This window comes from Punctularia strigosozonata, assembly GCF_000264995.1.
Source record: "Punctularia strigosozonata HHB-11173 SS5 unplaced genomic scaffold PUNSTscaffold_5, whole genome shotgun sequence".
Classification (NCBI taxonomy): domain Eukaryota; kingdom Fungi; phylum Basidiomycota; class Agaricomycetes; order Corticiales; family Punctulariaceae; genus Punctularia; species Punctularia strigosozonata.
Genome location: NW_006767437.1, coordinates 1,962,626 through 1,987,801, shown reverse-complemented (window position 1 = coordinate 1,987,801; position 25,176 = coordinate 1,962,626). Strand labels below are relative to the sequence as shown.

Below are 25,176 nucleotides of genomic sequence, written 5' to 3'. Positions count from 1 at the left end.
GCGCACCGCTAAGTATCATAATACACCTGTTTCTACGCCATATACGAATTTGCTCTTCGGGACAGGTTTTCATACTCGGAGGAGGGATCACTAAGGTGAAGGAGGACGAGCCAGGATTGCATGCTTACTCGATGAAATCGACGCTTCAGCAAGAGCTCTCACGGCCCGTCTACCGAAGCACGGCAATTTCCATTCTCCCCCTCCCTCGCGTACCATGTCGACCGTCCCTGCAACGCCGCGTTCGCGGACCACGGCAACACCAGCAACACCAACCGCGCGTTTAAATGCATCTACGATACACCAGTCCTCACCGCATTATACCACTACACGTCGACATTCTTTGTACGGCACCGAGGACCGTGTCGTGATTGACCCTGGTTCGAGGATATGGAAGATTGGATTCAGCGGGGAAGGGCGCCCAAGGGATGTATTCTACGCTTGCGATGAAGCGGAGAGGGATACGAGGAGCACTGGGACGCTGTGGACGCTAGATAGGGCTGCAGACATGGAGGAGAGGGAGGAAGAGGAGAGGACGCTAGAAGCGAAGCTGCAGGAGCGACTCAGGAGCGTCTTCCACGAGTGAGCAGACCAGACAAAGAGGCCAAAGGATTGAAAGCTGAATGGAACAGGACAGTTCGCTCATGACAGAACCGAAATCGCGCAAGATCATCGTAGTCGAGCACCCCTTGCTTCCGCTCTACATTAAGGAGATGCTTGCGCGCGTCTTGTTCAAGAACCTTCAGGTACGTGCATGGTAGCTTTGGTAGGCGACTCCTCTCATGAAACTTACAGGTTCCTTCGATATCGTTCGCCCCAAGTTCGCTATTAGCGCTCTTAGCCGCAGGCCGTATTACAGGACTCGTTCTTGACTCCGGTCACCTCGAGTCGACCGTTCTACCCGTGAGTTTTGTTAATCTATTGAGCACGTTTCTTGCTCACCCACGTCCGATCAAGATATTCGCCGCACGTCCCCTTTTCCCTCACCTTCGTACCACGCCTCTTGCTGGCTCTCGACTGTCCTCCCACCTCCGTGCGCTTCTCCTCTTGTTTGGGACCTACCTTCCTCCTCCAACCTCATTATCCGCTGCCGCCAATATACCCGCCGCCAGTCGCTCCACTCGAGTGCCCGAAGAAGTACTGTCTGGCCATGTCATCGAGGAGATCAAAACCCGAGCCTGCTTGGTAGCGTCTCCAATTCCCAAAGAAAGAGACACGCCGGGTGGAGACACGAGAGTTACCTCTCCCGGGAGCGAGTCGATGGATCTGGACGCTCCGCCCAGCAGCGACATTACGCCGTCCGAGTCTGGCTACTCGCTGTCGCAATCGCAGTCCCGGGCGCAATCACGAGCCTCGACATCGATGGGCATGTACTCCCAAGACGCCTATTCGTCCGTTGTTGCACATCCCACCGGTGTGACCACCCGTCCACGGCCGGCCGAAAACCACCTTCAAGCACTGTCCTCCCTCTATACCCGCTACTCCACCGCCACTGATCTTCGCATACCCGTAAACCCGCCTTCGTCTCAGAGTACTGGCACAGGCCGCGGGACGCTCGTGGTACCAGGGTGGATCAGGGAGCGGGCTGCGGAGGTACTTTTCGACGGCGGGGACGTGGACGAGGGCAGCGTGGCGGAAATCATATTAGATTCTTTGCTCAAGGCATGTTTTGTATGTGCTCACATACAACCCGTCCAACTTAACGAGCCGCCCACAGGTTCCTGTCGACCTCCGCAAAACGATGGCCTCTTCCATCCTCGTCGTGGGGGGTACTCCCATGCTTCCCGGATTCATACCTCGGCTCCACGCAGAACTCGTCCGAGCCGTCTCCGATCACGCTTCTGAACCGCCGACGCATCAGAATCGTCGCGGTCGGCCCGCTCTGCCTACATACGACCGATACGCGCCCCTTCGCCCGCTCCTGCCCTACTTTGCCATCCTTAACAACCCCAGCCCCCCCGCGCCGTCCGAAGGCAGCGCGACCGTGAACGCGGGGAAGGCGCCCGCGTTTGCGCCGGCAACCATGGCCTGGGTCGGCGGCTCGCTGGCCGGTTCGCTCAAGACGGGCGGGATGGAGGTCCCGCGTGAGCGGTGGGATGAGTCCGACCCGTCGCTGGACCGGGGTCTAATGTCGATGGAGGAGGACGGGACCGTCGCGGTGGTGGGCAAGAGCGTGATCCCGGACTGGACAAGGACCAGTTTGCCAGCCGGGGCGCCGAGTGCGAGGGCACCGCATCCTAGTTTGGAGATACAAAGCCCGTCACCGCCTGGAATAACAGTGGTGGGGGCCTAGTCGTGATGCGGAATCACAGTGAAGCTATCTCTTGTTGTGCCTGCGATTGTGATGCCAGCAATGTAAATCATCAACGCTTTCAAGCTATGTTACCGTGCGTGAAATATAAAGGCGGATCGCAGCGATAGGATGAACATCAAGGTCACTAGAACAAGCCTCGTCATGGCAGATGCTGCATATGCTACACATTATAGATACACTACAGGCGCATGGTACAATCATACAATCAGTGCTGGTCCGAAAGGAGATCAAATACTGCCGTTAATGTGAGGTTAGCATCGACAGCAATAAGCATCGACATAAATCAGATTACGATGTAGCTTCTTTTTAAACATGGGACGGGACACCGCGCCCACGACCCCTGAACGCACCGCGAGGGGGTCCGCCCCCGCGGCCGCGTTCGAAGTTAGGATTGAATCCTCCTCTACCGCGGAAGTTGGGGTTGAACCCACCGCGGGGAGGGAAGCTACCCCTTCCGTTGACCTGCTGTTGCGCTGCAGGGCCGCCCCGCCCGGAAGGGTGAGGGGGAGATGGCCGTGCACCGTTGGTCGCTGGTCCCGACGGCTGCTGGCCACTCGCTTGAGCCGGCAATCCGTTTGACGCCCCCGGAGGTTGTTGCTGAGATAGGGCTGCGCTTGCTCCGTTCGCACCGTTGGCGGGTGCCCGGGCAGGCGCCGCGCCTCTACCGTTAGTCCAACCACCCCGTCCGCGGTTAGGGTTGGACATAATGTGCACTGGTGCGCCTTGATGGCTGGACATAGGTGAGATCAGGTATTGTCGGCACATGAAGGTGCAAAATGACATACCGTACGACGGTTGGTGCGGCTCGGAAACCTGACGCTGCTTGTTGCCCGTTCGCAGGTTGTATGGTAGGATGGGGACCAAAGCGCGGCTTGAATGCGGAGTTCGTGTTGGGCGCCGTCGGCACTTGCGGGTTGGTGGACGCGATATACTGCGGCTCCGTCAAGTTGAGGCACGAGTTGAACTCGACGGTTGCTCCACGGTAGGGTGCGCAACTGTGACATCGTGTAAGCGAGATATATATAACGCTGAAAGAACAATACACGTACCGATCACCTAGAGTTGTCCCTGCCATGAAAGGCACATCCCAAACAACGTCCATGCTCTTGGGGTTGAGGCCAATCACGACGCCTTTGACCGACAACGGCACTCCACCTGAATCTCTCACCATCGTCACGCGGTCTCCAAGACCGAAACGTTGATTTTGGAGACGGTAGACTGCGTGTGATGGCTTGATGACCGCCTGACGCGGGATACCCTTCACAATCGCCTTCTTGATGGTAGCTGGGGTCCTGTTCTCGGTGAAGGAGTCGGCAAGCTTCTGTATTTCGGCGACAGCCGCCTACGGAGGCCACGTTGGTAAACAATGAAACCAATTAGGAAAAGAAAGTACCTTGTCGAGCTGATCGCAAAAGAGAGAGACTGGTTCGAAATCTCGAACACCTCTCTTCGAGAGCCATGCTTTCACCTCTTTAACCTTCGCATCGGCTTCTGCGTTCGATCCGGGGAACACGTCCGTGGCACGCGCCATATCTGATGCCCAAGTCAACCACTAGATCTGTTGATGTCCGCCTGTACATACCATTTCCGCCATGATCCAATTGTCGGAATACTTCTGGGAATGCGGCCTGGCGAGCGAATATCAGTTAAATCAATCTGATGGCGCAAACCATCCTTAGCTTACTTTGTACTCCTTGATAAGGTCGATTGCCTGCTCAGTGAACTCCCAGTACCGGTTCTCCTTCCGCGAATACCCGATGACTTTCAATGCCTTGGCCTCGAACTTAAGGCTGAGACCAAGGTTGACCTTCTGGTTGTCGGATGTGAGAACCATGAAGCTTGAGGTGATCTTGGAGAGGGCACGTCCTGAAAGCCCGACCATGTCGCCAACGCGAAATGAAGGGATGAACCGATTGGAGACCCTGTTTTTCACTACTTCCTTGAACTTCTCGTTCTCGGATTTGTCCGATGGGAAGAACTAGTAATCATGAAGGCGTGAGCAGATGTATTAGAGACGAGGCGACCTTCACTAACAGCTAGAATGACTGAAAGGGTCTTCTCAGACGTGGAAGAGACTTGAGCAGCTACACCATAAGCATGTTCTCCTAGGAAAAAAACCTTGCTCCCTTCTGGGAACTCCTCGGAAAGCGGCGGTGCCGCCCTCTCTAGGAAGCGGGGATCTTCGGAGCTGATCTCGGATAGGGCCATCTGCAGCGCTTGCTCCTTTTCCTTGTCTTGACCCTCATAGTCCTTAACGAATGCGCCATCTTCCATACGTTTGAGACCTACGTCCGGACGAGGCATGTTAGCATGAATCGTGGAACGGTTATAAGAACCCACCTCGCAACGGCCTGACATGTACTAAGACCTCGATTTCCCCTGTGATGACTCCACAACGCTTTGAATAATGGTTCTCGATGGAATCCGACTTCATCTTCCAGAAACCAAGGGCCTGGTGCGAGTGTGGATTCTTGATGACTTTCGTCGGCGTTCCAGCGATGATCGCAGCCTTCTCGTACTTGAATAACGGGTCCGAGATGGCAACCACCAATCCCTCCTGGAGAAAAGGCCATTGGATATATGCCTTCTTGCCAATCATCTCCTCCGCGATGTCCTCGAGCCTCTTGCCCTCGTGCGGGTTTGATATATGAACTATCATTGACTTGTTGCGACTCTCCGAGCCATGCACGTTGACGCCGTGGAAACCGAGCGACGCGGTGTGAGGGAGCGTCTTCAATGAAGGGAAACCCGCAAGAGCATGTGCACCGAGAAGGACGCCATCGCACAGGCCCTCCACGAGATGCAGGCCGTCGATGAGTGGCAAATCGAACGGTTCCATACGGCACATGCAACGGTATAGGGGAGGGAAGAATCCTGGCAAGGATGACGGATACTCGAAGGGATGTTCAGGGCTGTAGATGAATTTGAGGCTGGTGCCGTAGTCATTCCGCCGGCGCTCCTCGTCGCTCAGGCGATGTTCACGCGCTGATCACAATTGTTCAGAATGGGGGAAGGGCGGCGACTATATGGACTTACAGGACATAGCTGCAAGAAGCCTCTTCTCGTCGATGAAAGGAATCTTGACGACGGCCTCCCAATCCTGCTTCTTGCCGTTGAGGTCTTGTTCGAACTCTTGGGGATAGAAGTCCAAAATAGGGGAGTTCGGATCATACATAAGGTCCTGAGCGTTTGCCCGTGAGTTGCGTTCTGCGAATCAGCCAAAGAAAAAAGATGGAATGTACCTTGTACGCGTTCGGTATAAGGTCCTTGCTAGCCTCCGGCAGAACGCCCATCAACTGCTCGAATGGCCTGAAGGGTTTGCCGAGTTCGAAGTTGAAGGTGAACTTGTCAACGTTCCGTAAGTCTGAAAGTTATCGGTCACAAGCGCCAAATCTATGGTGCGGATAATCTTACCAGATATCCGAGGAGCATAGTGATAGCGGTAGAACCAGCCCCAGGAAGCGACTCCGCTGTAGTAATAGTGCATGATCCATTGCAGACCCTCCACGTAGCAGTAGATCAGGTCATGCATGGCAACCGGGTCATCATAGGATATTTCCAATTTGCCCTGTCAAGCACGAGCATCAGCATCTCATACCTTGGAATGCGCATGAGGAGTGCACGTACTCCGTAATATACTCTCTTCCATTCGTCCATCTTATCCCTGATGGATAACTCGTATCTCGCATCGAAGTCTCCCTCGGCGTCGGGTTTCACCACCTTAGCCTTCTCATACTTCTTCAAGACTCGATCTACCGCCTCAGAGGCTTCTGCGTCCTCGCCACTATCCTCATCCTCATCATCCTCGTCTACGTCTTCCCACTGTTCCTCCTCACCGTCCACCTTGTCAACCTCGTCCGGTATCGGCTCATCGGATGCGCCGGGAAGCCTCCATGTGAGGAGGTTCTGGTCATCCTCGTCGTACTCGTCCCAAGTGACGACGAGCCTAAGGTCCGCAGCAAGGTCGTTGATGAATTTTCGGTCCTTCGCGGGGAAGTTATTGGGCATGGTGAGACGGGCATCGGAAATGACGGCAGGCGAGGCGCTTCGGTATTGTAAGACGAACGCCTTCACCTGGTCGAAGATGACCCGTTGCGGTTTCGTCAGGACTTCGGTAGGTCAGCGCAATATGCGGTGAATAGCAACTGGTACGACGTACCTAGTTGAGCTTTCTTCCGTGCATGTTCCATCTCCTTCAAGTGTTTCACCTGCTTTCCCTTGTACCAGTTCAGGTCGGCATACTCCTTCTCGAAGATCTCCTGCTCCCATTGCGCCATCTCGTCAAGGACGACCTGTAGCCGCTTGAGGTTGATGGTCCCACTCTCGTTGATGTAGCCATCTTGGTCGATCGGTTAGACGAATGCCGGTGAAAGGGGTGCGTTCACTTACCTTGCGAAGGAAGGATCTTCTTATACACCTCGAACAGACGTTCAAGGCCATTCTCGTGAATGTGCAAATCGGGCAAATTAGGCAAGAAATCGTTTCCGACGAATACCGCCAGAAGAACGAAGTCGTCTATCACCCGCTCCAGACTGTAGTCAAAAGGTAATACGTGCTCGATGTCCCGGAACTCAAGATCAAGGTATTCCCTCATGAGAGTCAGATGCAATAGGTAGAAGTTGATGGATTCCGGGGTTCTATGATGCCACGGCTTCTCAGTCGAGATATCCCCAGAACCAAAACATAGGAACGTACTTCGCGCTCTTCGACTTTCGGGAAGGACCAAACTTGACCTCCTCACGGAGAAGGCAGAAATGGGGATCGTGACTGAGCAGCGAAAGCATGATCAGATCGGCATCCAACCCGTATAAACAGTGTCGGGTATTGGGGTTGTAGTCCGGCTGCGCCTTGCAGTGTCGGATGTATTCCATGACTTTGTGCTCTCCCTCGCCAGGAACGTCGTGACCCGAGAGAATGACTTGCACCTCTCGCCAGTCGGCATCTTCTGTAATCTTCTTGTTCACGAAATATTGCAGTTGCTTTGTGAGTTTCGCCATGAACACCGTCCCTGTGCCCTGTCAGTGAGCTTTACATCATGCATGGCACGCGGACGCGTACGTACCAGGTGTGATACAATTACTGTCGAACGCCTTCTCGTCCGGAAGCTTCTCTCCTCGACTTTCTGCCTTCTCTCGTACATCCTTCGCCTCCTTCGCTGTCCTGAATCGTCGACTCCGTTGCTGGTTCATCTTCGCTCGCGGAGCCACGCCGTCGACCGCCATGAAGAACACCTTCTTTGGCTTGATCTTCCCGAACAGTTGGTCGACATAGCTGAATATGGCGGTGAATATCTGCTCCTCGGTCAACCGGAAGTGGGCATCCTCGTCGTTCGGGTGCGAACCTGGTGGATCGGTGAGAAGCATGGTAATACCCACATTTCAGGACCTACAGTTGTGGATGATGCCGTTGAAGTCGAGATAGAAGTTGTCTGACAGACAAACATGAGCTATCCACAGAACATATACCAGAGGTGGTGGCGCACCAAACTCCGGGATCTTATTCTCCTGGATGAGCTGGGACGTCAACGGGTAACGCTCTCTGTCGCAATGTAAGCCTTCAATCTCTTGGGAGCGATAGCACGCACGATATATATCGGAAAAACTGGGTACAAGGTCCAATGAGCGAGCGTCAATGTGGTGCATATGGGAGCGCCGTACCTTCGGAATGCCTGTTCGATGAACGCCGCGCCATGAACGTCAACATCCGGATATATAAGCCGACCACGTACCCATAACGTATAACCTCGGGCTGGTAGTGGATGTGGTAGGTAACAAAGGGGTCGGGTGTTTCGACTTTGACGCACGCGCGGCTCACATGTTTGCTCAGGCTGCTGACGACGACCTTCATCTGCATACTTGGCTTGAATTTGTCTTTCAGATGCGTGCGTCCTCACTTGCGAAAGCTACAGTCATTAGTCGAATATGCCTCGAACACCTGCGGAATATCGGGGCACGATTTAGGCACGATTCGGCGCTGATGCGGGATTCAGACAACGAACGAGGCATCGTCAAACACCCATGCGGTCAAGGGCGATATCAACCTTCTATTGGGCGAATGGAGGTCCTATCACAGTATGCCTCAGGTTCGAGACTCGTTATGAACCATGATGCATGATGGTTGCATTCTATACTGCGCTGTCGCTGCTTTTTCGACGTCGGCCGCTTTGTTCTTCTTGCAAGGGGGTCCCTCGCCATCGAAACCCGCGTCCAGCCAGTCCTAGTCAGTTCTGCATCTTCAATGACCCGAGGATAGTTTTGCTATGGTGATTAACGAATGGCGCCGTTCCTGGTCGTGACAACTTGTCGTGCACATGTTATTTGGTCTGCAGCCTACCCCAACTCTGGAGATCAACGGATGTCATGTCCCCACCATTGGAGCACCTTGGCTCAGTACCTTTGCCTATAGAACCAAGGTTTTCGCTCCAGACGGAAACATTTACAGGTCGAGGGGCTATAGTTTCTTCGTACCGGGCCATCGAGGCCCTTGGTTCTTACTCATAATCGCGCTTTTACTGCAGACAAGGCGACCACGCGATTATGCCATCGACTCGTAATGCCGCAATCCCGCTCTGGTGGCGATAACGACTTCACACTCTCCTGCGCTCAAGTGAACATTTTGCCATTCTGCTACGCCCTCACGTGACGATTCGCCATCCCACCTTCTCTTTGCGCGAGCTTGTGCGCATCCCTGCGGAGTCGTCATGCTTTGTCCGAAATCGCATATAAGAACTGACTATCGCGCGGCAGATGCTTTTCTAGTCGCAGCTGGACAACACCTGTAACTGAAGCGTCATGGCACCGGTAGCTATCAACGAGACTTCCCCCGCGCAAAAGGTGGCCGAGCAGAAGATCTTCAATCCATTCTACTCCCCAGCAATCGCGGACGACGGCGATACCGGATACAAGTACGCACAGTACAAGGTGCGTCCTGCCTTCATGGGAGATGAGTCTTCAGGGTACACTAACACATCCCTCCAGCCAACGTTCCCCGATGTCAAGTGGGAACCGTTGGGCGACATAGTGGTTGATGACCCGGCCAAGAGGGCAGATCCTGAGAAGAAGGCTTTGCTTTCTGCGGCGACTAAGGTCAAGACATTGACGCCGGTCATCGGCACGGAGATCGAAGGGATCGACCTCCGCCAACTTACTCCTACGCAAAAGGATGAGCTGTACGTGATATCTCGCAGTGAAGGCGAAAGACACTGACGCCTCTTTTAGCGCATTGCTCGTTGCTGAGCGCGGCGTCGTTTGTGAGTACAGCGACATAATCCACCTTGTCCTAAGCTGATATCCATTCAGTCCTGCGCGACCAAGAAATCAGCATCCGCGAGCAGCTTGACTTGGCGCGGCATTTCGGCCCGTTACACAAGCACGCGACGACGCCCATCCCCAAGGAGCCAGGCCTTGAGGAGGTTCACGGTAAGAGTTAAGACGGACTTTTGCACATCGTTTGCTCACTTGCGTTATCAGTCGTCTACAACGACGCTTCCCGTCGGCCCGACCCATCCGCCTTCTCGAAGATCGAACTCTGGCACTCCGACGTGTCCTACGAACTTCAACCCCCTGCTCAGACGTCGCTGAAGGTCATCACCGGTCCTGAGTACGGCGGAGATACGTTGTGGTCCTCAGGGTTTGTCCTTGGTCTTCCTCGGTTTGATCGTCTAGCGTCTTGACGCGGGATCCGCAGATACGCTCTTTACTCTTCCCTGAGTCCCGGCTTCCAGAAGTACCTCGAAGGCTTGACCGCGGTGCACAGTGCCGTCGCCCAGGCAGACGGCGCACGCGCAGCCGGCCTCCCCGTCCGTCGCGAACCCATCGAGTCAGTGCACCCGGTCGTCCGCGTCCACCCCGCCACGGGCTGGAAGAGCGTCTACGTCAACCCAGGTGTGGAATGCTTCCTTTTCCCGCTTCCATACCACCTCCGCCCTTCTCAACGTCACGACAGGCTTCACGCGTCGAATCGTCGGCCTTCCCAAGGCGGAGTCGGACGCCGTCCTCCAATTCCTCTTCCACCAGCTGGCCGAGAACCCCGACTTCCAAGTCCGCTTCCACTGGGAACCCAACTCGATCGCGGTGAGTACGGCGCGGCGCGCAGCTTCTGCGCCCCAGATTACCTCCGCCGCCGAACGCAATCTGACCCGATACACGCACATTCAGATCTGGGACAACCGCGTCGTGACCCACAGCGCTACGTTCGGTAGGTGCCTTTCCTCCTTGTGCCACTCTTTCACCGCCTTCTATTGCCTCTATCCGTCCTCTCTCCCTTCCTTCTTCCCGCGGTGCTAAACATTGCTAACGTCCTATCGCGTCGCTCGCAGACTTCTGGCCCGCGACGCGCCATGCCCTCCGCGCCACACCTCACGGCGAGAAACCGACGTCCGTCGCCGAGTACGAGCGGGACGGCAAGGTGGCGAAGGATCGCCAGATTGAGATCTGGAAGCAGCAGGGGATCGAGGTGCCGGGCCTGCCAGCGACCGCCAACGGCCGTCCGCGCGGGTACAACGACTGAGACGCTCAGATCCGATGAGATCCCGCGCGCTGTCACCCTGTCTGTATCACGTCAGCCAGCTGCTTCGCAGTTCAAAACGCTTTCAAACTCTGTATGTATGTAGGGAATATAGGAAGAAAGGACGCTGTACATCTTCGGACCGACCCTCTCCGCGTGGCGTCCGATGTCTCATTGTACTCTGTTCGCCGTGTGGTGGACAATGAACAGAAGCAGGTACATACACGAGCACTCAAGCTCACCTCTTCCAAACAAGCAATCGCGATCCCATACGGCGTCCCAATGACCCCCGCACGCCCAATCTTCAGGAGGATCGCGTCCCGATTTAGCTTCTGATTACGGCGCGAGATCTCAGCAATGCGGCTCAAAGAAGCGCATCCGCCCCCTCCATCTACCCAAGGTTCCGGATCCGCCACGTACCGATCCCATCTCCCAAGCATCTTCCGAAGAGATCGGAATCGCAAATTAGGCCTGCATACGGACGATTGAGGCACTGAAGCGTGCCATGACCCCCTCGTTAACTCGTTAATTAGTTCCAAGATCCGGTACAGCCCCAGATCCGGCTCTCGAGCACAAACGCGTCGATGATCATTAGAGGCACCTAATCTAACCCGGATCGTATACAGATTAAGTTACTATTAACGAAAACGAAGCGAAGCGAAAGGCGAGAAAAGAAAGTCCAGGATACAAGCACAGAAAAGGAGGACGAGATAAAGATGGAATATCATGGAAACACGCATAATGATATACCCCATACCATAAACAACCGTTTTGCTTTCCTCTTTTCGTCTCCTTCAGCGCGGCGGCGAGCGCCCCCCAGACCCGCCGGCGTCCAGAAGCCGAGCGCGCCACCCATCACCACCACCGCCGTAGCCCGACTCGCCCTCGCGCGAGTCGCCCAAAGATCCGTAGCTTCCCCGGCCATGCGGCGGCCCGCCGCCAGCCGAGTGACTCGCCCACGGCGGGGGCGGCGGGTTGCCCGGCTGCAGTGGCATCTGCGGCGGAGGCGCCCCACCGCTCGCTTGTCCATGTTGTCCATGCCCCTGATGCTGATGCTGATGATGTCCGGGGACGTGGCTAGGTCCCCGGTGCGAATTCGAAGAAGACGGAGGTGGAGGCGGCGGCATCGACTGATACTGCGCAGGGGGCGGTTGCTGGAGCGAATGATACGTCCCGGACATCGGCCCGGCGTAGTAGCCGGCCGCGGAAGCGGAGGCGGATGACGGAGGCGACATCTTCGATGATGACGGCCCTGAGCTAGAGTACGCCGTAGACGGATGCTGTTGTTGATGGCTCGGTACCTGACCCTGACCTTGACCGTGGCTCAGGCCCTGATGATCTTGGCCAGCGTACGCGGGCGATGACGATCGCCTCGGCGACGCGTCCGTGTCGAGGTCCTCATCCCTGTTCCCCGAGCCACTCGCGCCCCCGTTCTCTGCCGCACGCGCCGCCGTCGACGCGCGCAACATCGCAAGGTCGACCGGCGGCGTCTGCCCTTCTGCGATCAGCTTGTCGCGCTTCCTCACCAATTTGGCGTAATCTACAGCATTCGGCTCGTTAGACGCGACAAGCGAAATGGAGAGAAAGTTGATGACTCACGCAGTCCACAGGCGTTGCACAGCGTCCGCGCGCCGTCCGGCCCGCGCCTCCATTCGGGGGTCTCGCGCGAGTTGCACGAATGGCACTTGCCCGGCGGACTCGCCCTCTGCAGTAAGAATACCGGAACAAACCACAAACCGTTTAGCATTCGTTCGGTAGTAAAGAGGCGACCGGAGACCACTCACGCTCCGCTTCCGGTACTTGCTCTTCGGCTGCCCCGAACTCGCCGCCGTCGAGGCGCGCTTGGACCGGATGATCTCCATATCCTGCTCGGCCGTCGTCGCCCCCTGCCCCGTTCCTGGCCTGCTGCCCGCCCCCTCCCTCTGCCCGGGTCCCATGCCCTCCCTTTGACCCACAGTCTCCCCCGGACTGTCAACCTCCTCCCATGGCCTCTTGGGCGGACGATACGGATCCTCTCCCGCGCCGCCACTACCACCTACAGCCGGCGCCCGCGTGTTCTCCTTGGCCGCCTCCGTCTCAGCGTCGACCATGCGCTTGAGCGTCTCGAGGAGGCGTACGACCTCGGCCGCTTTCCGGCTCATCTCCGCCAACTCGTGCGCGCTCGGCTGCGGACGATTCGACTGCACCGAGTTCTGATAGTGCGCTAGAATAACCGATTGATAGCGTGTCAGCGCAAACGGCAGTTGCACGCGTTAATTACGCAAAACCGAATAAATAGAAAAGAAGAAAAGCAGCAAAGACAAAAACCTACCCCACTTGTCAGCGAAACCGTACAACGCCGTACAAAGTTTGATGATCTATAGACGTGCCGAGAGCGAGACATCAGCCACCCATTCCCGTTTCTGATAGCCGGTAAAACCGAGAAAGGAAAGGTGCGTCGAACAGCGGAAGAAAGCCAGAAGGCTAGAGACAGCACAGAGAGAAAACAGAAACAGAAGTAACACGATAAGGACGCGAAAAGAACAGCAGGTCTCGTACCTCAGACACGGTCCGCTGCCGCGCGGAAACCTTATCCAGATCGTGTGCGGGTCCTGACCCTGATGTTTCACCCGTCGCAGCAGCACCCAAAGCCGAACTCGGGGCACTACCGCTAGCACCAATGCTGCTCTGGCGTGGGAGCTGCAGCGTTGGAGGCGGTGGTGGCGGAGGCAAGCCGCGCAGGTGCGCGTGCTGCCAGGACGCGTGATCAGAGGGCGGGGGCGGAGGCGGGAAGGCGATCATCTGCGTCGGCGGCGGCAGCGGAAGCGGTGGCGCCTCGCGCGGGCGCATGTGAGGCGGGTGCGGTGGCTGGCGCGGGTAGGGCGCTGCCGCCGGCGGACCGCTCGGAGGCGACTGCTGCTGCTGGCTCTGGGTCGGCGTCTGAGGCGCCGGGGCCGGGGCGGGGTAGGCCGACGCGTGATATGGCGGCGGGTGGGAGTGATACCCCGCCGGTGGGGGACCCTGGTGGAAGGGATTGTTCACGCTTGCCCCGGGGGGAGGGTACATCGCGTACTGCTGCTGTAGACAGTTTTGAGGTACTGCGCGCGCGATCGGGATCAGGAGAGCGAACGTACTGCATGTTGAGGCGGGCGCTCCGACGCGGTGCTACCCGACGAAGCCCGTCGGGATAGCGGCCCCGGCACGCTCTCCTCCCGCGAGCTGGCGGGAGGCGGCGGGGGCCCGATGGAACTGCTCGATGACGCTGGCGTTGGCGGCGCGTGCGGGTGCGGTGGAGGTTGCGGCTGGGCATAGTACGGGTTCACGTTCCGCGGCGGCGGGGGTGGCAGATGCTCGCCCTGATGGCCCGGTGCCTGGCCCTGCCGCGACTCAGCGTATCCGGCGGCAGGCGCGTTCGAGCTCGAGTGGGGCGGGGGAGGTGGTCCCCGCGACCAGTCGCCGATGGGGCCCGGCGGGGGCGCGTCGAGCGGGGGCGGCGGCGGCTGGTACTGGAAGTTGAGGTCCTTGAGCGACGGCAGGCGGAACTCGCCGCCGCCGTGCATGATGGACGCAGGGGGGTGGGCACCGGCGGAGGGCGGCGGCGGGTGGTTCTGGTGGTGGGAGCTCATGGGCAAGGGGTGCCGCGGGTTTTTGTGGCTGAGGCGGACGAGTCGCTTGCCGTCTCCGTCGGGTCGCGGCTACGGTGACAGTGCTTGCTGTGGAGGGCGCGCACAGTCCGGGTGGCCGGGTCAGTGCGCGACACTGATGGGTATGGAGTGCGATCAGTGCCCGGCGGTGTCTCCGGATGGCCGGCGCAGGCTGCGGGGAGCACGGTCGTGGCTCTGTCGTCGGGCTCGGTGGCGACGGCGGGGGCGCTGGATGGCGTCGGGGTGGAGAGTGGATGGATTGGAAGAGCGACGTGGATGCGAGGCCCGGGCGAAGCTGCCCAGAACGATGCGAGCAAGCCGCCGCGTTCGCACGGCCCAAGCCCCGATCGCGCGAACCGGCCCACCGGACCCGCACTAACGCACCAACCCCGTCGCTTTCGCTCTCCATCTTCCCCCCCTCCCGCTCATGCCCTCCCCTTTTTTCCGCCAGGCACTCGACGCGCTCATGCCCGCCGCTCTTCACAGACCCTGCCAGAGTTTTTACGTATTTTTCCACCACGCCTACGACAGGCGGAACGCCAATGGGGGTCCAATCTGACCAATCTCCCCGCTAATCTTACGAAGATCCACTCGCGGGAGATCTCAGGACGGGGGACGTAAACGACCAGATCACGATGGGCACAGCGCTTTCCGTACAGGGCCCGGCTATCCCTCGCACCGCATTGGCCGAGTCCTATCGCGGCCACGGACCTGCCACGGACCCTACCTTCCCTTGCAATTGCCCTCGTGCTCCCTCCACCCTACTCTTCTCTTCTGCCGCTGCCCCCCAGCGCGCAGGGTGTGACTGTTGGGAATCCTTAGCGTGGGAACCGGCGAACGGGCCAAAGCGCGCGGGACGGATGGTGCCTGGATCGTGATTAGGGTGTGCCCCCACGAGATCTCGACCACGTCATCCCGACGCCTGCGATACCGCCAAGATTCGGCGCGCGCGCGACCCAGATTCTTCCGGTCCCGCCGCTCTCGCCGCAGCAGCGCACTCGACTGACAATCATACGCCGATGCGACGATGTCGGACGTCGTGACACGGGTGCGCGACAGCCAACGCGATCGCCGGACGGGAGCGATTCCTATCCCCGAAACAAACGACAAAAAAAGAAGAGAATATAAATGATACCCAGTTCACAAGGCCCGCACCTAACCCCGCGCTTCTCAGAGCTTAACTTCAAATGGCAATGCGCAGGAGACCCATCGGGCGCCAGTGTCTCGCAGGGCAGTCAAACCGCCCAAATCATCGAGTGCTTCGTGGATTGATGCCCGTCGCGCGCCGCCGAAGTGAGTGGATAGCGGGACCATGGGAATACATGAGATGGGGCGTTCGTATCGAGACATCGGTGGCGTGCTCCCCATGCCATGGTCTGCGGCGTCGTCAATCAGGCAAGGCAGATCGATCTCACGCATGCGGCACCGTGTGCGTGGCGCGCACCTGCTTCCTCGACCTAGGTCGCTGACAACCAGTGCGGCGGCGGCGCAAATGATGGTAATCCAGATTCCAGGATGACTGGTGGACGGCGGGGGCGCCTCTTCGAGCGCGGAAAGCGCCAATTTGGCATTACTGGCAATTCCCCGGTTTCCCGGAGATTAACGTCAACTTGGCTTTCGTACCCAGGCCAACAACGCGGGACGAGTTTGAAAACCTGAAACGCTTCGGCAAGAGGACGCATCTCGCGACGTCGCACACATCCATTCCAAATCGACGTCAACAACGCGCTTCGTCATTTTGCAAGTCCTTGGAGGCAACTCTGCATCTTCGATTGAGACGCAGGAAGACGTTGGGCTGCCACGGCACGGCACTGCTTTGTAACATAGCAGAAATCAGCATCATCCGGTCATGAGAACCGCATCTTTGAATTGCACCCTTCGACGCGCCCTTCGAATGGCAGGGCAGGCGTACTCGATCCCACCCTGAAATCGCCTAACCTGATGCGGTATATGCCCGCGTCGGATGCGCCCGGTAGCACCGTAACGACGGCGTCGCGTATAAATGTCCAATATATGGCGCCCATGAATGATACGTCCGTATTTCATATCTCCTGCGCAACGCTGCAGGGAAGCATGTGAGCGATTGCCGTACACGTTACAAAATACGCATCGCATCTCAACAAGGTAGCTTCCGGCCTTTGCGCGAAGAGCACACTGCGGTCGCGGAAGACCCGCGTTTGCTTCCGAATTCTTGGTAACGCGCCCGGATCGCAAGCGCGGTGCTGAAGTGAGAGAAACCCGTCTCGGAGTCTCGACTCGGGGCAGTCACTGTGCCCGTCCGTATGCTCCACGCGGCAGGCCGATGCTCCTTCTGCAAATTGGCTGTCGTGATGCTGCGTAACTGCCTTGGCAACACGGATAGGCTTCACTGGGCATGCTGTACCAGGTAGTCAAAATTGGACAATGCGGTAGGTAAAGAAAGCAAAAACTCGCGTGTTTGCTACATCAGGAAAAACCGGATTTGCTAAAAGCCTCCTAAAACGTACTAAAACCTGCTCATTTAGTAGTTTTAGAGGGTTTCGGTAACCAATAAGCGACTCTTTCGATAGTCCGATTTTTCCTGATGTATGCGAGTCACCTGCAACCTTGTACATCAGGAAAAACCGGATTTGCTCAAAACCTTCTAAAACGTACTAAAACGTGCTAATTTAGTAGCTTTAGAGGGTTTCGGTACCCAATAAGCGACTCTTTCGATAGTCCGATTTTTCCTGATGTACTGCTGACGTTCATGTGATACCGTAACAATTGTAGAAGGCAGTGAATTCGAGTAGCGTTGATCAGGCATGTGAATGCCTCCATCTGAGGACGCGGCGTCCCGGCATACGAGCGCACGAGGACATGGCGTAACGCGGCGTAGATGCTGCACCGGGGATACAGAGCAGTACGCGCCGGTGGAAGTATTTGACCGGTTTCAGAGATTCAACATGCTGATGCGTAGATCATTGCGCCCCAGGGGTTTTGGCGGTTTTGGTACCCGTAGAGTGCAGTGGCAACTCGGAGCGCACGTTTATGGAACGTCCTGTTGCATTGCGTCAGCTCTCTATGCATTGCTACACGCCGGGTACTCCGTGCATGCTCACGTGTGCTGCGGGTGATATATGAGGAATTTAGTTTCTATTGCCCAGCTTGAGCACATCGTCGTGCACCTGCAAATACCCCAGGGACTTTTCAGCGAATTGCATAACAGAGGCGAGATGTGCTGGAACTGTACTCTTTGTGACGGGAGAACGCCGATTAGGAAGGGGGCCGTCCGACTCCGATCAGGTGCCCAAGTTGTCACTGGCCAATGCATCTCCGCATGGGAGGTGTGCTGATCACTGTGCTGCGATGGCTCGAGCTTGGCGCTTATCCATCCATCGGAGGCGAGAGCACTGTCCTTCAAGTACTGGCCCGTACAGCTGTAAACGATGGGACTCATGTTGAGAGATGAATTTACATACTCCCGACAGTAACAGCCGTACCGTATCTTCCTCCGAGTCCGCGCAGGTGCTCGAAATCTGATAAACACCCGAAATTGAAGTCAGTCGCAGATATCGTGGATTGCAGAACATCATGCACTATGTGGCTGCTGATCATCAGGAAAAATCGGACTATCGAAAGAGTCGCTTATTGGGTACCGAAACCCTCTAAAACTACTAAATGAGCACGTTTTAGTGCGTTTTAGGAGACTTTTAGCAAATCCGGTTTTTCCTGATGATGAACTTCTTGATGGGCAAGTGAGTCGAGCTATACGGTTGAGCAGCACATCGCGGCCACTACTGCATCGTCCTTATCGGAGAAGACTCCGCCCGTGAATGGCATTCTTCGGCTGCGATCATCCTCATCGCCGCTATCCAGGATGAGCAGCATGAGTGGTCGCACAGAGACTGAGCTACGAGGCGTACTCTGGGTTTCTGGTAATGCCAACGTGATTGCTACCTAGTTATTCACGCGTAGTGAGATCTCTCTTTCCTCACAGTCCTGATCACGGAAGAGCGAGCCATGGGAGGAACTATATGCACGGCTTGTCGATAGTTCATCATCCGCACGAGAAGGTCTGTAAATCGCCGCATTCTTCAGCCGGTGCCAAAGCTGCAGCATCGCGAGCGCTCCAATTGCTGAGTTATCTTGGCGACCCACATGCCGGCGCCACGAGATTATTAGAGCCAAAAATTCAGGTAACACAGGTCCCGGGTCGCCTAGATTGCCGGACTGCTGTGGAAAAGCACTTCGACCTTCGCTGTGATTCAGAGAGGCGCTCGGTGTCTGTGGATGAAGCTGACATGATCACTGAATCCGAGGCCCTCTATACCAGGAAGATGGAATTGTCACCTGCCAAGTGGCAATGATAGGGCCAGTAGGATAACGCGAGCACGCACGGAGGTTCACGTCTGCTGTCAGCAACTCCGCCCATCCACGCTCAGGGTCTTACGCTCTCACCTGGTAGCGTACTAGATTTCGGCCGATGAAGGATTGTAAGGGTCATGCTTTGAGTTCTTACCACCGTCTCCTCATGGTCTCAGGTTTTGACAGGATGACGTACTTTTTGCCATAACAACAGCCGTCTCGATGTGAAGTTGGACGTGGAGCCGTTGAATGCCTACTTCTGTCCTACTCAAGTAAACAAACACACAATCTGAAAGTGGAAACGCTCGCCATCAAGATAAATTTGGCTTCTGTTTATATCGGCGGGGAACCCGTCCTAGGCCTGTTTTCAGTACTTGGAATCGCAACTCGTGCCTGTTGCAATAGAGACGTTTTATTCCAATAATTTCCCACCGCAAACTTCCCTACCTCTGACCAGGATCTCAAAACCGGATCTCAATAAGTAATGGAAAACGAAACATCTCTGATGTTGTGGTATATTCTTGAACGATCAGTTCGACCCTGCGAGTCGGCTGTGCGACGTTATGTACCACGTACGTACGACGCGATGCTCCAGTAGATATCACTCCCTCGGGATATTTCCGCTTTTCGAGATATGTTTGGCTCTCAGGCTCACAGTTGCGCGGGATTCCTGGCGGCAAACTGACGTGATCGAGAACAGTTGAATGGCCATCAAGCGCTGGAAAGGGACAGGGCGGCTTCGGATAATTGTCTTTGACTCCGAAGAATTTCTGGAAGGGTGGGGCAATGGCGGAGGGTCTGGAGTCAGGTCGTCGACATTTCCCTCCCGGTTCCGCAGACGCGAATAATCAGTGATGACACCGTGCAAGACCGTGCATGGCCCATCCAGCCACCGACGGAGTCGGAGGATGGAATCTGATGAAATGCGGTTAGATCCTTCTCGCAGGCAAGCGACGGCAAGAACTTGTGACATTCCCATCAGGAATGGTTGATGCAAGGTCGCTAGTCAGTCGGATTTGAGGATAACAAAGGACAAGAAAAGGATGCATATCGGGACGGACTACTCTGGCCAACTGCGGAGCATGTAGATAGCGAAAGTTTTATCTCATCTGTTGTCTGGTAAGGCCAACGTCAGCAGTAACCGAGGCAAGGGTAAGAGTCACCCCGACCCGATGTGCTTTGACGTCAGACACCTTGAGATTTCGTCCTAGAAGCTGAGAGATGGCCCGAGATTATGCACAGTTACCAATATCGCCCCGCGTCAGATCGAATCATGACAGCAAAATATGGGCGTCGAAAGAGTACGTACCCGCTATCGTTCGACACGGGTGCGTTGGACCCTTGAACCTGTGTTTGTCGTCGGTAGTATTCGCTGCGATGACAACCGCGTGAAAACATATCTGATTATGCTCACCTCTGTACATAATTCGAGGATTCAGATACCAGAACTGCTCGATCGGTCTCCATCAAAGATCCGTCCCAGCTGATTGCACGGTGACCTGCGGAGATCCAAGGCAAATGCAATCGCCCCCGATGGGTACAATTGCACAATGAAACCAGGGGTCGTGCATGGTTCGCTCCGAAGGGAGCGACGATGCACACATACGAAGTCATAGAGGATATACGTGGGTCGATAAGTCGAGGTGCGCAGCAACGCCAATAAAGCAGGTATCCCTGCTCAGCGCGCGTACGACGGATTGTTCATGGGCGAACGTCCATCTAGATGCACCGAAACGCCGAAATCAGGAGACTGGAGTTCCTTTACGACATCCGAACGCCCTGCGTGCCGAAGTAGCATGGGTGGGTACACGACGGCGAGGGATGCACGAACAAGTGGCAGTAGCAAGATTGCACATAGATCCATTTCCGTGCCCGAGGAAGCTGATGGGAAACTTGTAGATGAATTGCCGTCCAAGGCTCGTGCGCCCATCATGAACATGGCATGTTTCACCGAGAGCGCCACATAACTGTAGGTGGCGATAGCGATCCTGCAGTTCGGTGAAACGCCGTCTGGTATGGTTTGAAGTGGACCAATAAGCCGCCGCAGTACTTGTCTATAGCAAAGAGGTTCCATTGATCGGCGAACATCCTGCTCCCCGGGAGCTCCAGCCGTCGAGCCTTTGTTTCCGATTTGAGGCGAAGTATGTACCTAGAATCTATGTTTGTTTTGTTCCGTCCGAGCATGATTGATCCCTGTTATGCAGGGAAAGTGGTCCCATCCAGAGAGCGGTGATAAAGCTTGACGGATCTTCGCCGCCATCGTCCGAGCACGGATCAGATGCAACATCGCGGCGCACTCAATGGCGTTTCTCGGCATCAGCTTCTACTGCAAGCTGGTTCTCGCGCGGTCGGGTGACTAGACCTGCTTTGGCGATAGCACGAATCACTGCATGCAGGGTCCACGTCTGCGACTTGGCTGCGACCAAACCTTGAGATCGACAGCAAACATATCCGGGTTGAAAGCGTGAAATAGACGTTGCGGATATATATCGCTTCGATCTGGGCTTTCGAGCTACAGGAACCGAAATAACATATATATGTCAGTTATGCGCACGCGCATATACGCACTGTATCTGTTCTTACCCAAGTTGCGGCTTCGTGCTCAGGCTCCTGTTCCATATTTCAACAAGAAAGGCGGACACGACAAGTTGTTATCGCCGCGAGAGCCGAGTGACTGCACACCGAGCTGCTTGGCACGCTGTCGACTGCACGAGTGGCGTACGTGCAGCGCAGCAACCGGCTGTTCCGCTACCGGGACCTCGTCGGCAATATACCTACCTACCTACCTACCATCGAGTTCAAATTTCAAAGATGCGGAAAGCATCGACTAAGAGTGATAGCAGAGATCCACCAGCCCACGGATCACTGAAACTTCACGTGATCGTCTCACAGGGCGCGTCCTTAGCGCGCCGCAGATGAGACGGTGACGGCTCCGTTGATTTGAACCTTCTGGTTGTGGAGGCATGGCTTTCGCTTCCAAGTGAGCACACCCCATGTCGTGCCAGCCTACCTCTCTGACTCTGCTTATTTAGCTCAGCTTTCTCTGGGTTTGGTGCCAAACCAGCACCTGCCACGAACATTTTCGGCAGTACAACACAACAGCAACCGCAACAACCAGCATTCGGTTCATTTGGAGCCCCACAGCAAGGGCAAGCGGCTGCCCCTTCTCTATTTGGGACACAGAACACGAGCCAGGGAACAGGCGGGGGGTTGTTTGGAGGACAGCAGTCAGGCACGGGCCTCTTCGGTCAAACTACTCAGCAATCGAGCACCCCCAGTGGCGGATTGTTTGGTCAGCCTACGCAACAATCAAACGCCCCTAGCGGTGGGCTGTTCGGTCAATCCACGCAACCGGCGAACGCCCCTAGTAGCGGACTATTCGGTCAAAGCACAACTCAGCAGTCAAATGCTCCTACAGGAGGTCTCTTCGGTCAAAGCACGGCTCAGCAGTCGGGTGCTCCCTCAGGCGGATTATTTGGTCAGAACAACCAGCAATCGTCGACCAACGCCGGTGGCCTCTTTGGTCAGCAACAGCAGCAACAGCCTCAGCAGCAAAATGCTTTCGGATCTGGCTCATTGTTTGGATCAAAGCCTAATACAACTCAGCCATCTACTAGCCTCTTTGGTCAGCCGCAACAGCAGACGGGCGGGCTGTTCGGAAACACGAATAGCCAAGCGAACCAGCCTGGGCAGGCCGCTTTCGGTGGATTCAGTTCGACCAATAACACTTCTGGATTGAGCTTATTTGGTCAGAAACCGCAAACTCAACAAACGTGAGTTGTTAATCACGCTTTTCGTACCCCTCGACGATTCACGACTGACGCTCGAATAGATTGGGGTGAGGTCGCACGTTCGTCGTCCAGATATCGTTTCACGTCATGCCTCGCAGGGTCTCTGCTCTTGGTCAACCTCAGGCGTCGCAACAAGCCGGTGCACCACCATTCCTCAAAAACACCAAATTTAACGACCTGCCAGATAACGTTAAGAAAATCTTTGAGGGTGTCGAGTGAGATTATGTCCGAACTGTTTGTTTCCTCTTGTCGTTCTGACCAGCTTTCGCAATGTAGGTCGCATATACAGGGTCGCGTCCAAATCAGTAAGGAGCTCAAAGAGCGTAAAGTGGGAGATGAGGCGACGAAAGGCCAGGAGCTGATGTGGAATACCCACCAGGTGATGACCCATCAGCGTTCAGTCATTTGCTTGCTAATACGCCATCGGTCCTTAGGAGCTCCTTCAGGCGACTGCGACTTTGCATCAAGATACTCACTTCACTCGTGACCTGAAAGCTAAGGTTGAACAAGCCGTACAAGATACCATCGTCGCAACGCACATCGTCGATGCCTTCCGCTCCGTGAGCCAACCACAGAGCGCCGGGTACCTCAAGGTGCACGCTGGCTTCCCACTCGAGTATGTGCGACTGGCGTATCATCAGGCCGAACAATGACCGTTTTCCCGTTTCAGGCTGTTTACGAGGGTCACAGAGCAAATGCGAGAACGATTAAGGTGGTACAAAGCCACGATAGAGGTGCGCAGCGAAAGTCTCCATGACCCTCCGCGACTAATTTCGGATTCATCGCAGCAAATTGAGCGCAAAATCTCCGCAGCCGCGACGAATGAGTCACAGTATACGCCGCAAGGTACCTTCTTCCAGTATCTATTCTCCAAGCGAGCTGTTGTTCACCGCTCCTCCAGCCATATCGACAACACTTCAAACTCAGCATGCTACTTTCATTGCACTCGCGAACAAAACGGCCATCCTTGACGCCGAACTACAGCGATTGAAGCAGGCATATACACAACTCTGGCGCGCGAGGACAGGCAGTATGCGAGATCCCTTCGCCGATGGCTTCGGGCGGGATGATGTTGGGATCGATACGCTTGGATCCGTGCCAGGCAGGTGAAATTGCCGGGTTACGTTGCGGGTCAACAAAGACATGCCAAGCACAGACCCAGTCGCGAAACGCGAAGTGGTCCGTCTGATTGTTCATAATGGTGCTCGTTGACTCGCCTAAATACAGTATGTACTGCCCGCTTAGTTTTACTTCTCGCGCACAGCGAACTGCTTCAGAGGATGTTTTAAAATGTAGGATAGTCTCCATCACGACTGTACGTGAAAACCCAGTAGGCCGTATCTGTAAGTGCTTACGTTTCGTTCACAGACGAGCGTGACAGCTCGTCCCGCGCCATCCGGCAACCGTTCGGGAGAAGCCTGGAGAAGAGAAATTTCACGCACCCGGTACTACTGTCTGTCATACACCCACTATCACCCGACCTTCGACAAGGCAGGATCCAACCTTGGCAATGTCTTTCACAGCGAGTGGAACTCTCAGAGCGGGCTCACAGATTTATGTGGAAAGACGAATAAGGAACGCATCTTGGCATGCTTTGCTTTGAGCTCATTAGCGCAAAGGATTTCTCAAGTATTGTTGTCAGAAGAGCCCATCCATCTTCGGACGGGGAGAAAAATCTTGGCCGCTAAGGCGACAAGAGACGCCTTGAACCTGCATATAAAGACTGCCACTCTGATCCACCTCTCTGGACGACAGCAGTCATAATCCTGCATGACGTTGACGCGGACGACGAAGAGGCGCGACGTGCATGGCTGCTGGACACGGATACGGAGATTGCCCGCTGTCGACTTTAGCTCATCTCACATATCGATGACGAACCGAATTCCGGGTTTTTTCTAGTGCAGTACGAACTCGCGGAGCGATTGCTGGCTCGGTATCAGGAACCAGGCGGCGAGGACGGCCTTGAGGAGTCAATAACACTGCACCGTGAAGTGCTGGCAAACTCCAGGATCACGCCAGAAGTACGAGCAGCGGCCCAGGAGAGCCTTGCTCGAGCGTTGGCCGCGGGAAGAGACTGTGGTCGGAGCGTCGATATGGTGGAGGTCATGGCGTTGTGCTACTCTGCGCTGGAGCTCAGTAATGAAATAGGTGCAAGTCGGACGCCAGCAGCAATAATGACTCTCGCACTCATCTTCACCAGGCGTTGCTTCCAGCCCATCACGGAAAGTACCCCGGTTGGAGAGATGGATGCGTGCATCTGTTTGCTCCGTGATATCATCTTCGCGAGCAAATCCCGACCGGATGACAGAATAGGAGAGTGTATGCTGGTACTCTCCAATTGCCTCATCACTCGGTGCTTCGTCCATGTGCCATGCGACCCCATCATGATGGACGAAGCCGTTTCATTCGCTCGTCAAGCCATGCAGTTTGCATACGACCGTCCCGTCGCCACCCATCGGAATTTCAACATGCTGGGATACGTCCTACATCGTCGCTTCCAGGAGTTTCACACCTCTCTCGATGACCTGAACGAGGGAATCGCATGTTACCGACGCTCCGTCACGATCTCGCAGGAGATCAGGCCACCCTCCTCTACCCGTTCTATGTTTGCACTCACGCT

The 25,176-nt window shown here is 55.8% G+C and overlaps 5 protein-coding genes across 5 annotated transcripts; 3 read left to right on the top strand and 2 right to left on the bottom strand.

Moving 5' to 3' along the window:
• Window positions 1–198: 198 nt before the first annotated feature.
• Window positions 199–2,362, top strand: PUNSTDRAFT_86552 (actin-like ATPase domain-containing protein). The gene is made up of 5 exons (XM_007383238.1): window positions 199–579; window positions 635–743; window positions 793–900; window positions 955–1,668; window positions 1,715–2,362. The coding sequence occupies exons 1-5, from the start codon at window positions 215–217 to the stop codon at window positions 2,288–2,290; spliced, it is 1,872 nt and encodes a 623-aa protein (XP_007383300.1). The 5' UTR covers window positions 199–214; the 3' UTR covers window positions 2,291–2,362.
• A 255-nt stretch (window positions 2,363–2,617) lies between these two features.
• Window positions 2,618–4,970, bottom strand: PUNSTDRAFT_66463 (uncharacterized protein; the record flags this gene model as incomplete). The annotated part of the gene is made up of 9 exons (XM_007383237.1): window positions 2,618–2,841; window positions 2,941–3,041; window positions 3,097–3,306; window positions 3,361–3,653; window positions 3,705–3,844; window positions 3,894–3,939; window positions 3,996–4,289; window positions 4,346–4,596; window positions 4,652–4,970. The coding sequence occupies 9 exons, from the start codon at window positions 4,968–4,970 to the stop codon at window positions 2,618–2,620; spliced, it is 1,878 nt and encodes a 625-aa protein (XP_007383299.1).
• A 3,988-nt stretch (window positions 4,971–8,958) lies between these two features.
• Window positions 8,959–10,967, top strand: PUNSTDRAFT_101999 (alpha-ketoglutarate-dependent sulfonate dioxygenase). The gene is made up of 9 exons (XM_007383236.1): window positions 8,959–9,231; window positions 9,289–9,479; window positions 9,529–9,560; window positions 9,610–9,729; window positions 9,781–9,940; window positions 9,998–10,194; window positions 10,256–10,383; window positions 10,468–10,507; window positions 10,629–10,967. The coding sequence occupies exons 1-9, from the start codon at window positions 9,103–9,105 to the stop codon at window positions 10,817–10,819; spliced, it is 1,188 nt and encodes a 395-aa protein (XP_007383298.1). The 5' UTR covers window positions 8,959–9,102; the 3' UTR covers window positions 10,820–10,967.
• Window positions 10,968–11,610: 643 nt separating this feature from the next.
• On the bottom strand, window positions 11,611–12,957 carry PUNSTDRAFT_113301 (uncharacterized protein; the record flags this gene model as incomplete). The annotated part of the gene is made up of 3 exons (XM_007383235.1): window positions 11,611–12,356; window positions 12,416–12,521; window positions 12,601–12,957. 3 exons carry the CDS (start codon window positions 12,955–12,957, stop codon window positions 11,611–11,613), a joined length of 1,209 nt encoding a protein of 402 aa, XP_007383297.1.
• An 8,753-nt stretch (window positions 12,958–21,710) lies between these two features.
• Window positions 21,711–23,829, top strand: PUNSTDRAFT_120246 (uncharacterized protein). Its single transcript, XM_007383234.1, has 9 exons — window positions 21,711–21,745; window positions 21,798–22,538; window positions 22,598–22,603; window positions 22,655–22,771; window positions 22,833–22,935; window positions 22,991–23,172; window positions 23,227–23,290; window positions 23,345–23,402; window positions 23,458–23,829. Exons 1-9 carry the CDS (start codon window positions 21,729–21,731, stop codon window positions 23,664–23,666), a joined length of 1,497 nt encoding a protein of 498 aa, XP_007383296.1. The 5' UTR covers window positions 21,711–21,728; the 3' UTR covers window positions 23,667–23,829.
• The last annotated feature ends 1,347 nt before the right edge of the window (window positions 23,830–25,176 follow it).